At 41.3% G+C, this 16,931-nt stretch overlaps 1 protein-coding gene across 1 annotated transcript in view; it reads right to left on the bottom strand.

Moving 5' to 3' along the window:
- Positions 1-16,931, bottom strand: part of LOC108434113 (rho guanine nucleotide exchange factor 26) — an 82,429-nt gene that overhangs the window by 53,000 nt on the left and 12,498 nt on the right. Inside the window, exons 6-7 of the mRNA XM_017709025.2 lie at positions 10,368-10,424; positions 7,001-7,161 (exon numbers count right to left, since the gene is read on the bottom strand). Of these exons, the coding sequence (XP_017564514.1) occupies positions 7,001-7,161; positions 10,368-10,424 (218 nt within the window). The remainder of the gene's footprint in view (positions 1-7,000; positions 7,162-10,367; positions 10,425-16,931) is intronic.

The raw sequence follows: 16,931 nt of genomic DNA on the forward strand, positions 1-16,931 counted from the left end.
TAACTCTAAACGGGACAGTTACACACACTCGCTGCAGCAGATCTGCCACAGGGGAAAGGAGTGCATGCTTGCGTAATGCTTGTGATGCAATCAAAGACAGGAACAAAACAAACGTATCAAACGCCGACTCTTCTTTTCCACAATAAAACCAGTTTTGCGGGTTCTTTTCGGAACGAGGCTCTATATCTTTTTCCCGTAATGATACGATGTCATTTCTCCTAAAGTGACAGTTTGGCATCAAAACAAATTCACATATTTTTCTCCTTACTCCAAATGAAGTCATGCCAAGGCGTTTCACCACAAAAACTGTTCGCTGGAAACTAGCAGATGATCTCTGGAGCATCGAGCCTGTCCGGTTCCTGTCTGTAGTCAGAACTTTCACGCTATTTCCAGCCCCCTCAGTTAATGAGAACCATCCTGGCTTCAGCTCAGTGTGGAAGAGAGTTCCCACTTTTCAGGGTCACGTGATTTCCAGACAGGCGCTGCCGTTTCCCCAGCCAGTGAGAACATCACTGTCTCCCCAAAATACAATATCAGCCCTGTCCTCTTCTGCGGGGGTCAAAGGGACGTTCAGCAGAACATTCACTCATCTGTGTGTGTACGTGTATGTGTCCCAGGGCAGCCCAAGGGGGTTTACACAGAAAGGGACAAAAGGGGACAAATACTCCCATACTGACTCTGTCCCACTTTAGTGCCTCTAATAACTGTGTCGTTACGTGTGAATAAAATATGCAACAACAATATAACTACTAATATAGTCACTGTTACAGATGATTACATCTTGTGTAATTACACATGTGTATTTTAATAGTTGTAACAGTCTATTCTCTCTCATGTAATTACACAAATAAATAAATGTAATCAGACTAGAACAATATTTTTAAAAAGTTTTTTTTTGTTCCCAGCAGTAAATGGGAGGATCTAATAATGTACATTAAGGCTTTACTCCCACTGCGTCTGCCAGCTTTCCTAACATTTCACCAGCATTTCTGTTGCTATTGCTGTGACACTGTAACCAGTTTCAGCTTTAAACCATCCTGTAATGTGACAGAACAGCAGACGTCCACTTAACAACTTTCATAACATTAATAAAATGTGTTGCATTAAACCCAAAGCTACGTCTATAATAGGACTGTATTATAACACAGTACCTACATAACAACTACACAGGAACTGTCCACTTATTACACAGTGTAACTTTAACACTGCACTACAGAAAGTTCCTGTGTCAAAGATACACTGATGATGAATTACATCATATTATGCCATAATACACTTTTCAGAGCATATCTTGGATACCTGAACACTGACCAGCCGCAGGCTTAACTGCAAAGACAGCTTAATTAGGGCTGTTTAGTTGGACGGAGTAAAGCACAGTGCACGGAATACAAATCACAAAAACACTGAATTCACAGATTGTTTGATAACGTTTTTTAAATGGGTTAAATCAGACTAGAGGCGAGGTGTAATACAGAACCCTATACAACACATTCTCCTTCAAGCTGAAGCATTTCACCATGCAAAGAACCATATAAGCATGCAAATGGTTCTTTGAGTGTAAGAACTACGCTACATAAACATCATTCGCCTTTCAATATACCATCAGAGTCCAAACAAAGCCATGCATTTGAACAATATTCATCTAACATCTAACAATATTCATCTAAAAATCACTTGTAAGTAAAACTAGATTATAATTAGATTGTTAACAGTATAATGTAATTACAATTGAGTCGGCCTGAAATCAGTGGGGTAAAAAATCTGGATCATTCTTAATAAGAATGCACTGATACAGAAACAGCTGGGTGATGCTTTTCCTGTCCATGCGCTGATACATAAACATCTAAGTAGTCACTGGTGTAGTGGAGAACCTGAAAACAAAACACCAGCATGAATCTGAATCAGCACAGGATTAAATCTACATGTGGTCCTGAGGACATTTCCTTTTTTACAGGTGCTATTCTGTGATTTTAATTCCGTCTCTTTCTCTTTCCGTCCATGTTCTCGACTGAAAACATTCCAGGCAGAAAGACCTACAGTTTTCCACCGAACTCTGCGGCGGGTGGATCATTTTAGTGCCATCCTGATATACTTCTCTGTGACTTCCCAGCCAGACCTTTGTGACCACTGATACTCACTGTATTTACTGTCCCGTCTTGCATATCTATATTAAAAGAAATCCCAAATGATAGATGATGCAGAAGAGTCTCTCAATCACATGCTAAGTATAGGTACGAGAAGATCCCGAAGGTTGATTAAAGAGACGATTATAACGGCTCCTACAGCTTTATATTCAAACGCACACAATATCCTTTTTCTAGGATCGTATGACCTGCATCTGACTCAAACGAGTGGGTTCGTAGAAAATACAACCCACTAGAAACCTGCTTAAGTAATTTTACTGCTTTCCAAATTCAAGAGTTTTGCCAATAAATGCGACAATTGACAACTGACCACCATTTCAGTCAGTAAAGCACTACTTAAAGCTACTAATTGTAAATGTTAAAATCTAAAACATACACCTAGAACTCCACGTACACATATGCCTACACACTCACACAAATGCTTGCTCTACTCTTCCTTCTGTTTAAGAGTCTGGTGCAAGGTTGACTCAGCATGTGCCGAGTAAACAGTGTTAAAATATGGACACACAACAGAAATCCCACAGATGGACCTGGACACCATGCAAAATGTTGAGCAGTGTCTAGAACGTACACACACACACACACACACACACACACACACATATCATGTATCATGAAAATATCTTGAAGTATTGAGAGTAACTTTTTTGTTTTTACCACATCATCTTCACTTAGCAGACAGCATTACAATGCAGGACATGCTTGCTGGACATATAAATATTAGGCATCTGTCCAGTTCCTGGCCAACATGCTTGTACACACACATGCACACGAGCATGTGCTCTCACAAACACACCTACATAACAAACGACTGGTAGCACAAGCTTATCTAACTGTGAGCTCATGATCTGCTGCAGAGCAACACACAATGGTTACATAATCTCTGGTTACAAATCAGTGACCTGGGAACAACCACAGTGCTGTCAGTCAGTCACACTGATCTCAGATCAGCACATGCCAGTCACAGTATGTCTATTGTAGCCTCAATTTTCAGGCAACAATGCAGCCTGGAGAAGCACAGCCACTAGCAGTATGTACAGGTTCTCAAGTGTGTCCAGGTGCCAGTATAAGAACACTGAAAGCGTACAGGGATGTAGGAGAAGCACAAGCTTTCTTGTATTTGAAATTTGTTGTTGTTGTAAAAAAAAACCCTTGCATGTCTTAAATGGTAACACACACTTGGAAAAACATATTTTACTTTTAATGTAAGTCAATGGAATGAGACCCCAACCCCCCCCCCCCCCTCCCCCATGATTTGATTTGACCCATTGATCATGGAATTTACAGACGATGTAAAGAGCAGCATGTAAAGCATGTAAAGGCTTTTTCAAATTATTTTTAAAAATCTGAAAAATCAACAAAATTGGAGATATGAGGTTTTGTTCCAACAGCAGCCAATCGAGTATATGATACTGCATTGAGGATGTGCTGTTAAGAATGTGTTAAAGAAGGCAGCGCTTTGATTAGACTAGCTGCTGTAGCTGGAAACAAAAAACAATAAAAGATATTTCTCTGTCCTCAATTTTTTTCTTGACAAGCTAATGATCTGGTATGGAAGGCAACAAGTCTCCATCTACCATTGTACCAGTTCTTATGTTAGTGGTAGCTCATCTGAAGGGGCAGCCTCCAAGACGTAACTGACACAACAAGCCTGCCAGTATAACCTACAGCATTTCATTAAAGAAAAATAAGGCATGTTATAATATGATGTGAATGCACACAGGTCAAAAAGAAGTTCCAGCTCAATGTTTAAGCCTCAAATGCAAAATCAACACTATACTGAAGATATGATGACAATAATAGACCGTTCATCCACAGAAGAGACACCCTGCACCAAATTTTGACAGAGATTTCTGAATTCTTCTTTAATGTGGTCACATTTATCTGATTCATCCACCTGGGGAAGGGGTCTGAAGCACAATAGACGCTGCAAATTGTACAAAATTGGCACCAGAGAGGTTCCAAATCATCAAATCTAGGGTAGCTGAACTGTAGTCTGCCTAAATAACTAACTGTCTTAAGTAATAGTGATTAGGCGATTATGTAATTACTGTGACAGGCCTAGGTGACTGGTCTGAGGTCAGCAGACAACACCTCCAAAAGACAAGTGACACTCCGACACAAGCCTTTACAGTAATACAGTAATGAGGTTATTTCACAATGCAGGACTCCTCAGTTAGCCAAATGAAATGCTTTGTGAAATACCGTGCAGGTCGTGTGCCTGGCCAGTCCCGTGTATTCATCACTAACACTCTGACAGCCTGCCCAACTTCAACCTTTGCTCACAAAGTGCTAATATTTACACAAACTCTGCTCAAACTAACCGAGCCCTGCTGGCACCAAACGGGCCCTGAACTCATCCGTGCAGGAACGGCAGCGTGTAGGTCGAGGCGTGACGGTGGAAACATTTGTTTTATGGCGGATCTCTTTCTGTGTCTTGTATCACTGATGGGTTTCAGGTTTTCATCCATCAGTACTTCTATGGGTTATTAAAAATACCTCATACGCTAAATTTCAGTCAGATTTACAGCGCTCACAACGTCTTGACTTCAATAAGCAAAGGAAAACGACTACGGAATTTGAAAAACTAAACAAGAACAGCAAAGCAGAGTACTCTAAATGAATATACAACTCAACTTTGGCCCTCGGCTCTCTCCTACAACCAGCCCTAAATGGCATACTGTACCCTCACCGGCTGAGAACTGTAGACACAAACCAGACTTCATGGCCTAACTTAAACAAGCTGCATACCCTCCGGTGGAAAACGGACAGAAGAAAGAGGAGGAGAGACTACACAGAGAGCAACTGTCTGCCAAGCAATGCTCAAGATCAACAGATGATACAACAAAAATCCTCACATTTAGATTAGATTTGAAGGAGCTTGCAATAATACCGAATTTATAACTACATAAACATCTAACAACTAAACTGACCTCTTACTAGGGGATAAAAAGGCCATTCAATCTCACCGATTCTGAACGTTAGAATATTAGAACCAACTCACTTTGGCCTAAATAATAAAATACGATATTGAACACAGCTATTGTCAAATGTAAAAACAAAGACATATTGCTATTTTAATCCATATTCTGCCAGGGCTGGTCGATGCAGCAAAGAAATAATGTGATGATTTTGTCTGTCTGAGGTTAAGTAAGTTAAAAGAAAACAGAAAAACGGAACCAGTAGTCCCACGTTAAAAATTCCCTCAAAAACTAAGAATCCAAGACAGCACAATTGGTCTCTCTCTCACTGGGTGGGTAGGATGGCTCCCCTTTGCCCCTATCACTGATGTGTGATGCAAGTCAGCGCAGACGTCTGTTATGATATAACGGATCTGGCGGTCGGTGCTTTCCTTCGGGCACATTCGGTTGTCCAGTGACGTTACATCGGCGGCAGTTCGAAAATATGCGGTGGTGCTTCATCTGGTCTGGGAGGAAGCCTGTGTTGCCTACGCCCTCCTAGCACTGGTAATGTCGTGTGGTTGGGAGAGTCCTAACGAGCGGGTTGGATTTGGATGTGACTAAACGAGGGAGGAAACGAGGAGGAAAAAAAACTGCACTGCACTAGATCCAATGAAATAAGTCTAATTATTCTCTCTCTTCGTCATGAAACATTGGTCAGTGGTCTTTAAGTGGTCAGAAAAGCAAAAAGCGGTGGAATTAAAAAAAAAAAAATTTTTTTTTTAATTATGCTCATACTGCCCAGACCTATATCCCACTGCTGTGCAAACACTTCTTCAGTCACACTGCTTTATTCAGCATAACATTTTTAAACACAAGTGAATAACATCAAAATGCATCAAGGCAATTGAATCATTTTCTACAGAACTAATCGAGTCAAACCACTGAGAGGTCAGAAATGTCCACTGCTACCTCACACAGCTCTGCAACATCCACCATTCTTGTTTGTTATCCATATGGATGGAAAGCTGAAAATATAAAAGTCTATGTCCACACAATTACGCCAGTGTGTGATATTCTATCCTCAAGTTCACGTCAGCAGAGCTTCTTCTGTCCCAGAGAACATAAAACTCCGCAAAACCCCCCAAGCTACATACACTTCCGTCGCCAGACAAAGACTTCAACCAACAGAGAATAAAGATAATACAATTACATGTAGGAGCAAACAACTGAGAGACAGCAGGGAGCAGCGTGGTTAACTGCTGAGAGTGTTTTCCAACATGCTTTATAGACGACAGAAGCTGAGGAGTCAAATCTAGGCTACAGAGGCTAGAAAGGATGTTTGGTTCTTCCAAAACACAGCTGATCTGATTTTGGCTTCAAAAACACACTAGCCAACACAAAAAGCCAATGAAATTGGACTCACCACACAGTGTCTCTCAATCAGTTTTCATAAGCAAACTTTCAGATAACTGGGCACGGAGGAACTTTAGGCGGCACAGAGCAAATCTTCCTCTGATATAAGCTTTAAAACTGAAATTAAAACAGCCAGTAACATAGACTAATAGCCAATTATACAATCGCAACTGATTCAACAGCCAAACTCTGACACCTTTGTTCCCACAAAACTGTCCACAACTAAATGAGGCACAGATTTGATTTTGGCTCACTAGGAATAGGCAGTGCAACAGCCAGTGTATTGGGGAAGTTGCATAAACTATACACAATCCAAAAGCTACATTCACAAGGAAAAACAGGCACAAAGCACATCGACGGTTTCTTCTGATTTTGGCTTTAGAACTAGAACACAAATAGCCAATGCAGCCAAAGAAATGGAGACGCTGCACATCCATCTATCCAAAACAACGGAAAAGGCAGAGAATGCACTGTTCACATATCTTTCGTCAGCCCAGCCTTTGCTGTGGAGGAGTAGTGAAGAGAAGGAAGAGTGCTTACTTTGCACTGGCCTCACAGACGTCCACGATGTTGGAGAAGAGGTGGTGGTGGTCTGTCTTGGTCATGGTATCTCTGAGTTCTGTCGAGTCCTTGAACAGGCGAATGAGGATCATGAGGCTGTGCAGGTAGCTGTGCTCTGACGAGATCACCTCAAATATTGTCTAAGAAAGACAAAAAGCCTTAAAGTTAGGATCAGATGCAAACCTTGCGCTGAAATATGTATTATTTCCATACTAGAAATACTAGCTTCGCAATGCCTGTAAACAAAGAGACAGAAGGAAGTTTCTCCAAATGTAGTTCGGTGTGTGACGTCCGCTTTAGAGCTAACGTAGCTAACAAGTAAAAGAAGCTTAGCAATTTGCAAACTGCATTCCTCTTAGGCTACGTTCACATGACCAGGCTGAAGCGGCTCAAATCTGATTTTTGGCCCTAATATGACTCAGATCTGATGCTTTCAGGGCTGTGTGGATGCAAATCAGATCTTTTCAAATCCGGCCTGACCCACTTTCATATGTGGTCCTAGATCGGATACGTATCCGATTTGTGGCCATTCGACCTTAACGTGGTGCTCGGATTGGGAATTAATGCTTTTCTTTCCACTGCCTGTGCGCTATCATTCAGTGTTACCATGGCGGCAGCGCCGAACAGACGTTAAAGCCTGTAAACGGTGGAAAAGCAGCTCATCTCACCTTTTTTTTTTCCTTCGTCTGGCTCTAATAACGAAGCTGAGAGCTGATCAGAGTTAATGATCTTCTCAGCGCAGCTCGTTCTGCTCGTTAGTTTGTGCTGATGATGCAGTGATTCAGTCACGTGACGTTACGGAGTAGGATGTGTGCATGAGGGTCATTTCAGGACGTCGGTATGTTCACATTAATGACAGATCTGAGTCACTTACCTAAACGAGTGTGAACCGTTGTGTCAGAGAGACCGGATTTGAGCAAAAAATCGGATTTTTAGCAATGAGGTCTGTAATGTGAAAGTAGCCTAAGTAATGTTAAACAGAACATATAAAACAAAAAAATACATCATTGTTATGGACATTCGAAAATTTACATGCACTTAATGATCTGATAACTGCAGAAAATCAGATTTTGTCAGAAATACGATTAACACGTTTTTGCTCTTGAGCATCTCAAGGCAAGGCTGATTGCTTATATCTAGTACCACAGTCTGTTCTCATGCATGCACAGACTGAGAAATCCAAAAGAAATCAGTGTAAGAGTTCACTTGCACTGAGAAATCTGATTACTGAGCTAAAATCCAGGCTCTTTATCAGATTTCTTAATCGGATTTATAGATATGAGTATGGTGTTTACATGACTATTTGAATAATGGGATAACTGCAGAAATCAGATTATGATCGGATTACTGAGTGCATGTAAACACACTCACTAACAGCATTCATTTTGCAGCCTGAATTTTGTCCATATTCTGTCCAATTAGGTGACAAACAGAAGCAAACGTTCACCAACTTCACTGCATTATGGGTTGGTCTACGTATAACATGGATTTCCCTCCTCATGGCTCAACACTTTCATTCCAATCCAATCAGTCATTCTTGACGCTGACTGGTCCTGCTAACATTTTGCAATGTCAGGATAATATATTGTGAGGTCTGACCCCACCCTTCCACTGTAGTTCATTTTGCTGACACAGGGCAGAACATCAGTGGGAGAGTTTAGCTGTTTTACCGATGAGCAGACCTCATTAACATACCAAGCATATTTAAGCTTCTTAGAAATGCTGGAGGAACTGGAACATGACTGGATTACAATAAGACCACTAGCGGTTCTGACAGAACTCTCAATAAGACAGTACTTCTACAGAAATTTACTGAGATCCGAGACCACTGCCCATACTGCCCGTAATAGGACGCATTTATTTATTACTAGGACACTGTGTTCCTTCCTGCTTCTGTGGTTTGAAAGTTTATTTATCGGCCTAATGTTTACAGTACGTGTGATTTATGGGTTTAATGCAGCAAATTCATGCACGCTTCCCATAGCTTTAATTTGTGCGTCCCCAAAACAGACAGTTCTCACATAGCAGACCCCAGAGAGACAAACACCCGCACTACAGTGACCCATCTCACATACCAGGATGGGCTTATACAAAATACAGCTGTCTTAGAGAGAGAGAGAGAGAGAGAGAGAGAGAGAGAGAGAGAGAGAGAGAGAGAGAGAGAGAGACAAAGAAAGAGAGAAAGAAAGAGAGAAAGAAAGAGAGGGAAAGAGAGAGAAGGGGAAAGAGAGACACAGAGGGGGGGTAACAGAGAAAGAAAGAGAATTGAATTGAGAGAGAGAAAGAAAGAAAGAAAGAAAGAAAGAAAATTGAATTGAGAGAAAGAGAGAAAGAGGGGAGAGAGAGAGCGAGAGAAAGAGACAGAGGGAGAGAAAGAGAAAGAAAGACAAAATTGAATTGAGAAAGAAAGAAAAGGACAGAGTAAGAGAATGAGAGAGAGAGAGAGAGAGAGAGAGAAAGAGAATTGAGAGAGAAAGAAAGAGAAAGAAAGAGAAAGAGAGAATTTGAGAGAGAAAGAAAGAGAAAGAAAGAGAAAGAGAGAATGAGAGAGAGATGCGAGAGAGAGAGAGAGAGAGAGAGAGATGCGAGAGAGAGAGAGAGAGAAAGAGAGAGAGAGAGAGAGAGAAAGAGTGAGAGAGAGACAGACAAACAGACAGAGAAACAAAGAGAGAGAGATGAAAGAGAGAGAGAGAGAAAGAGAAACAGAGAGAGAGAGACAGAGACAAGAGAGAGAGAGAGAGAGAGAGAATTGAATTGAGAGAGAGAATGAGAAACAGAGAGATAGAGAGAGACAGAGAGAGACAGAGAGCAAGAGCGAGAGAGAGAGAGAGAGAGAGAGAGAGAGAGAGAGAGAGAGAGAGAGAGAGAGAGAGAGAGAGAGAGAGACACAGAGGGAGAGGGAGAGAAAGAGAAAGAAAGACAAAATTGAATTGAGAAAGAAAGAAAAGGACAGAGTAAGAGAATGAGAGAGAGAGAGAGAGAGAGAGAAAGAGAATTGAGAAAGAAAGAGAAAGAAAGAGAAAGAGAGAATGAGAGAGAGATGCGAGAGAGAGAGAGAGAGAGATGCGAGAGAGAGAGAGAGAGAGAGAGAAAGAGTGAGAGAGAGACAGACAAACAGACAGAGAAACAAAGAGAGAGAGATGAAAGAGAGAGAGAAACAGAGAGAGAGAGACAGAGACAAGAGAGAGAGAGAGAGAGAGAGAGAGAGAGAGAATTGAATTGAGAGAGAGAATGAGAAACAGAGAGACAGAGAGAGACAGAGAGAGACAGAGAGCAAGAGCGAGAGAGAGAGAGAGAGAGAGAGAGAGAGAGAGAGAGAGAGAGAGAGAGAGAGAGAGATCATTACCTCTTGTCTCTTTCGCTCCTCCTGGCTCAGCCTCTCAGCCACTCCATTTCTTTTAACCTGCAGGAGGAGAGAGCAGCCGGGATGAAGCGCCTCGGGGTGATTAGAGTGAGATTAGATTAGACTTCAAATAGTCACACAGTGCTCTGCCTTTAGCCTCAGACTATTTGTGTTTGCCGAGTGCGATGCTAACACAGGCGGCGGAGGCAGAGCTGTTTGGGACGGTGTGTGTTGGTACAGTCTTCATTCACAAACACCACGCCGTTCTGTAAAGGTTTAAAAAGCATTAAACACATAACAGAACTTTTATCAAACATCTTCCAAATCTCTTCTATTTCCAACACAAATAAGGCAATACAAAGTAAATACATCTGCAAGCATCACTACTACGGTTTAGATTATGATTATATGTAAACATGCTGTCCTGGTGCTTTTTAAAATGCACTAATCATGTAACGTAGGGCTGCCTAACTTTTCTCTATGCAATAAAGATTATTATTGTCCAGTTTAGACAGTTATTAGTGTTTAATCTTAGATGATTACTACTCAATTAATGGACAAAAAATAGGTAAGCCACAAAAAAAAAGAAGTATAACCGCCATGCTATATAACTTCTTCACCCACTGTGAGTCACTATGGAAACTGTACTTCACTATGAGAATTATTAAACAAATTTGCTTTTCTGAGCATATTGTGAATATTATTATTAAAGCAATAAGCCATGAGAGGCCATGCGTTACTGCGACCTTATTACAGAGAAGAGACGTTCTGCATTGCGTCATGCCTAAAACTCCCTTCCCTGTAATAAAATTGCACAGCCTCAAGTGCGGTAAACATAAAATATGATAAAATACACAATTTTCCAAACTGATTTTGGAATATAATTGACAAACAAGTATTCCGCCAATAAATGTGGTTCGTTTAGAGTGTGGTATCACTGCAAAGCAACCACGGGCCGCTGAATAGAGAGAACGTTCGGCCTCCCGTCTCTGTGGTCATTTCATGTTTTTTTTTTTCTTTTCACTTTTTGTCACACAGCAATGACCATATACCAACACAGCACTGTTTATTACAAGAACTTTCGCTTATAAGTACTTGTTGGTCACCCAATTACAACTTAGGCTATGTTTACACGGCAGGTAAAAGTGGCCCGAATCTGATTTTTCTCACCAAATCTGATTTTTTTGGTTTGGCTGTTCACATTATTTTTTAAACGTGATCTGTATGCGACATCAGTCTGAACAGATCAGCTCCTCAACCGACCCGCATGCGCAAAAGATCAATACTTCACGGGGCGGAGGTAAACAGTCATGATGGCCAGCGAACACCTGTCGCTCCCGGAGCTTTCATTGTCGTCTTCACCAGCATCGCAGGAGCTTCAGTGGTTGGCAGCTGGGCTCATCACCCAGAGTGCGTTCGAGTTCGCCGTAAAAAGGGCACGTTATTCAGTACTGGCCACTTTGGTTCGTGTCCTCAGATTCTTTAAACGCTTCGGTCTCAGGCTCCTCCGGCCACGCTCGGCCGTTTCATTCAAAACCTCTTCTAACACAGAGCGGCTGAGATGAGTTTCTTCAATGTTTTGGTACAGAATCATCAGCCTAAATGTTTATGAGTTGGACTGTCGTAAAAGTCACATGAATTCCCATGTGGCTGTTCTGAGTCACATTGCCGCAGATCGGATACGGATCGGATTTCAGTGCCACACATGAAAGCGTCTCAAATCGGAATTGAAAGGTCAGATTCATGCGGTTTTTGCTGTTCACACTGACACACATCTGTTTTGGATTGTGGATTTGGGCCACTTTTACCTGCTGTGTAAACGTAGCCTAAGTCTTATTTAGCACCAATACAGCGGTGCCCTGTTCTCGTGCTGGGGCTTAATCTCAAACAGCTCCCTACTCCCTACATAGTGCACTGCACAGGAGTTTAAATACTGGATCCTGCAGCCCAAGGATGCAAAATACAGCTTAGGAACAGTCATTTGGGACACATCCTCACTCAATAAATGTTGCACTGTTTGGCTGCAGAGGCTCGAATTTCTAAACTTCCATACCTCGCACACTATTTAGGGAGTACGGGGCCGTTTGGGATTCAGCCTTGGTTTGATGTTTCTTGCTTTTACATTTTCTGCATGTCCGTGTTTCAAACCTTTTTTTAGGGTTTTACACTGGCCTTATATAGTTGATCAAAGCATGCGCTGTTTAATAATTCAAGCCTGTGATGTTAATGATGAAGATGTTTAGCATATTTGCTATCTTTTAGCCTGTTAGCTAGCTGACCAGCCCAGTTCTAGTTAAGAACATAAGCTGCCAGCCCTGCGATTTAAACAAACAACAGGTTGTTACTTCACCAAAATGCTCGATGCTCCATGTGAGCAGCAAGAGAGTCAAAGATCATTCCATTAACAGCACAAGGGTTTCCGTGTCCTGGTGCAGTAATACAGAGTTCAGCTGTTGTGAAGCAGTCATAGGTGTGGGTATATCGCAGATTTTGCAACGGCTTCCTTCACAGCTCAGCCAATCAGATCGGAACTATCCGTTTTATAACAGTACCTAAACACTGACTAACTGCATGTTTCATCACAAAGAAAGCATAATTAGTGTTTAACTGGATTTAGTGCAGTGCAGCTTATGAGCGGTTGAATAAAATTACTTATAGTATTTCTGTTAATCTGCATATTCTTTTGTTTGTTCCAACTTTGCAAATCTCAAACCTTGTGAAATATTGAGATATGTACAGTCTATGGTGAAAATGCCTTGAAGTACTGCGATGTTTTACCATATTGCCCACCCCCACTGCAGGGTGACTAAAATCTGATTCGTTCCACCCGGGCATGACTCTAATAGGAGGAATCCATCCTCCTTCGGCCAGCATCCAGCTAACAAAGAGGCCCTTCACGCACCTGGTCTGGGCATGCTCAGTGAAGTGCCTCAGTGGGCCATTTGGAGAGGGGGGATGGGGGGGTTACTGAACTTTGAATCTGCAGCCTTTATATATTTTTCTAATAAAACTGCTTTATTCAGCCCAATCCTCCACAGGGATTAAAGTACACTGTTAAATTATGTTGTGTGGGGGGTCCACGTAAAGCGCATGTGTGTGGGAGTGCTTGTCTTTGCACAGAAAGAGTGTGTGGAGATACTCAAATAAACTGTAGTGATTACGTGTGTGTGTGTGTGAGAACAGGTTTGAGTAAAACCATTCGCCGCGATCAGGTTTCTCCTGGAGAAAGTGCAGCCACCTGAGCCGCATTCTGTTAATTCATAACCAGGGCAGAAAAACAGGGCTGTAAAGACACGGCAGAAGAAAGGAAATCTGCTCTCGCTCTTCAGGCCCAACAAAAACCTGCTCTGCACTTCACAACCCAATCGCATCCAAGGTCGGGGATTAGACCGAATCTAATATTACAGGGGAGATCAGGGGAAGGACACGGAGAAAACAAAACGTTCCCGCTGCCTCCCTCTCGGCACTCTGTATTCTTTCCTTCATCCGCATTACTGTTCGGTTCGGAATCACTGTTTTCACAAGTGCGCTGCAGATAAAATTTTAACTACTGATATCATTTTAACACTTTACAACATCAGCTTTCAACAGAAGAACTGTTTGATGCCTCCACACTGAGAAATAGAATACCTTAACACAAGAAATCATCTTAAATCTAGTCTAAATATCTAATATTTTTCATTTTGGGATTGTTGTTTCAATATTATAAGATTAGAAATCTCATTTATAGATGGGTTTACATGTTCAAAGTAATTTTCCGACTATATTGGCAGTCGATTTTGCTGGTTTCAAGTAGATTTCTTAAAATAAGCAAAATTATCTGCCAACATAGTGAGATGATTTTGTTGATAAAACTACTCAGAAAGAAGTAAAAATGTCTAGAAATAAGTCAAATAATCTCATTATGAGCTTACAACATCTTAAAATGAGGAATATTAAATTCATCAACTAGATTTGGGCCAATTATACTTGCCAAAACAACATTTTTTGCTGTGCAGAATGATGGACAGTGCTGTAGATGGTTCCAAAATGACTGAAAAAGCTGCCAAGCATCAAGAATAAAGGTAACCAGAATGTCCTTCATAAGTGGTCATTAAATCTCAAGGCGGACGACCCGTCAACTAATAGCTTATTGCTAATAATAAAAAGGTTGAAATATTCAACAAAATGTCTAAAAACAGTGTTTGGTGTCATTGATTACTGTAAAAATAACAATTATTAATATGATAGGTAATTCCAAAAGCTTGAAGGGTAGAGTACACTGTTCATTAAAAGTGGGCGGCTATCATTTCAATATAGCTTTTAAAAATCGAGCATCTTTCTTTGTCAGTTTGCAATAACTAAGAGAAATAAGAGAAACAACTAATAAAAGCACTGCCTTGAGAATAAAGCCAAAGGCCAGGTATTTCATCCTCTTACAGTGAACATTTATCAGCACTCAAATCTCTCAGATGTTTCAACCACCTTTGGGCCAAAAGAGTTCCAATGTGTCCTCTTAACAATAGTGTCAATCATTATTTTTAGCCAAACACATTCTTCATGCCAAGGAAGACACTTGAAGTGCTGAAGCTAAATATATCCAAAGAATGGGCACAAGATTGATTTATACTAACAAAACCAGTCCAGTTGCCTCAGATTTCACTCTCTATGGTCAACAAGAAGTCACACCTCAAGAGGCTTCAGCAAGCATGAGGAACAAACAGAACTAAAATCACAGGAGAGAGCTGGGAGCGGCCGCCCGTCTCCTAGAAACACCTTTCCAGAAACTGAACTTCAACCTGCTCCGAGTTCAGTAAGGTCAGCTCCGAGATCAGCTGATGTCCTCAGGCAATTTTCTTCCTCGTCACAAAACATCTCTCCTCTTGTCACCAGAAACCAAACGCTTCTGGGAAACCGAAACTAAAAAAGTCAGGTGCATAGCCAAGGGCGTGAGTCAAGGGTTTTTGAGAAAAGATACTCCATCCAGGAGACAGGAGGGAATCTCACGACCGTGACGTCACTCAGATGAAACCAGACTGGTGAAATAAAATCTGAGGACGAGGCAGATAACTCAAAACAGGATAACTGTGTCAAAGCTTCTGCTTTCCCCTCCCCATCCACTGCACATCCTGCTCACAAAAGAATACAGACAAAAAAAAATCAGATGTAGTTTCCCAAATGTCGATCAGCCAAGACACGTTTGACGCTCAAAGCTTCTTTAATTTAGCACTGGAGATACGAGGCTAACGTGGCTAACAAGCAATAGAAGCGTATCGCTGTTGTCAGATCAAAACCTCATCAAATCTCCAAAATGGTAACTTTACAGGAGAAGGAAAAAACCTACTCAACTTCTAATGTAAGTCAAAGGAACCAGACGTTTTTCCAGCTAATTATGAGTCATTTCTGTTGGTCCATTCTTCATGAAATTTACACAGATGATGTAGAACAATAGGTACTTTCAAATTATGTCAAAAACTGAAAAACGGTAAAAATGGAGATACGAGGTTTTGTTCCGACAGCAGCGATTTAAGCAACGTCACACACCTGCCTCAAACCGTGCTGAGTTGGTTAGTAATCTCTACGAAACATACTTACGTGGTTTCTGACCGACTGTTATCTGTAAACATGAACATCAATATGTAGCACAGCTAAACACAACTGTAGCCATGATTTAGACATGCAGCTGGCATGATGCTAATCTGGCTGTTAACTCTACAGGAAAGTCTGTCCACTCAACGGTCATCGAGGGAACCCCCATGGGCAGTCATGAACCCAAACCAAAAGCCATATTAAATGTTTCAAAACACATTTAAAATCACTGGTAACAAAAACATTGCATTAGTAGTTTGGCTTTTTATTTTACTTTTTATTGCAAGGTAGGACAGTTGAGCGTCACAACCTACTCCTTTCATTCTTCAACCAGTGAACTGTCTCCTCCTCCTTTATGTCTCTGTTAGAACCTTCTATCACTTATTAGCTGAATTAGCCTGATAACTGCAGTGCAGAATTAAAGAAGCAATAGAAGCTTCTAACAGAGACATTATAAAGGAGGAGGAGACTGTTCACTTGTCCAAGCTTCTATTGCTTATTAGCTACATTAGCCTGATATCTGCAGTGTAAAATTAAAGAAGCAAACTGTCTCGGCTGATTGACTACATTTAGTTTAAGAGGGAAAATGTGTAAATTTGACTTTTTCTCCATGCTGTTCTGGTAAAGCAGCAGCCATTTGCCCACATTACAAGCATCTTAGCCAGCTGGGCACTGCTTTGAAGCTCCAGTCACGAGCATAAACAGTGGAGCCAACAGACGGCCTAATGAATGAAAGAGACTGTGGGCTTGTAGTACTTCAGGAAGTTCTTCACTACGAAGAAAACATTTCATGTGTGTGTGAGGCCAGGTAAACACACCTGTTCTACATTCACAATGTTTCCTGAGCAGACAAAAGCTGGAGCAAGCTTGTGCCAGAACACACTGCACACATAGACGCAAAGCCAAAACCTATGCTGAAGTATTCTCACTCCCCCCCACCCCCCCTCCTTTCTTTTCAGCCTATTCCATTCTTAATAAATATGTATGTATACAGACATA

Source organism: Pygocentrus nattereri, chromosome 7, assembly GCF_015220715.1.
Source record: "Pygocentrus nattereri isolate fPygNat1 chromosome 7, fPygNat1.pri, whole genome shotgun sequence".
NCBI classification, from domain to species: domain Eukaryota; kingdom Metazoa; phylum Chordata; class Actinopteri; order Characiformes; family Serrasalmidae; genus Pygocentrus; species Pygocentrus nattereri.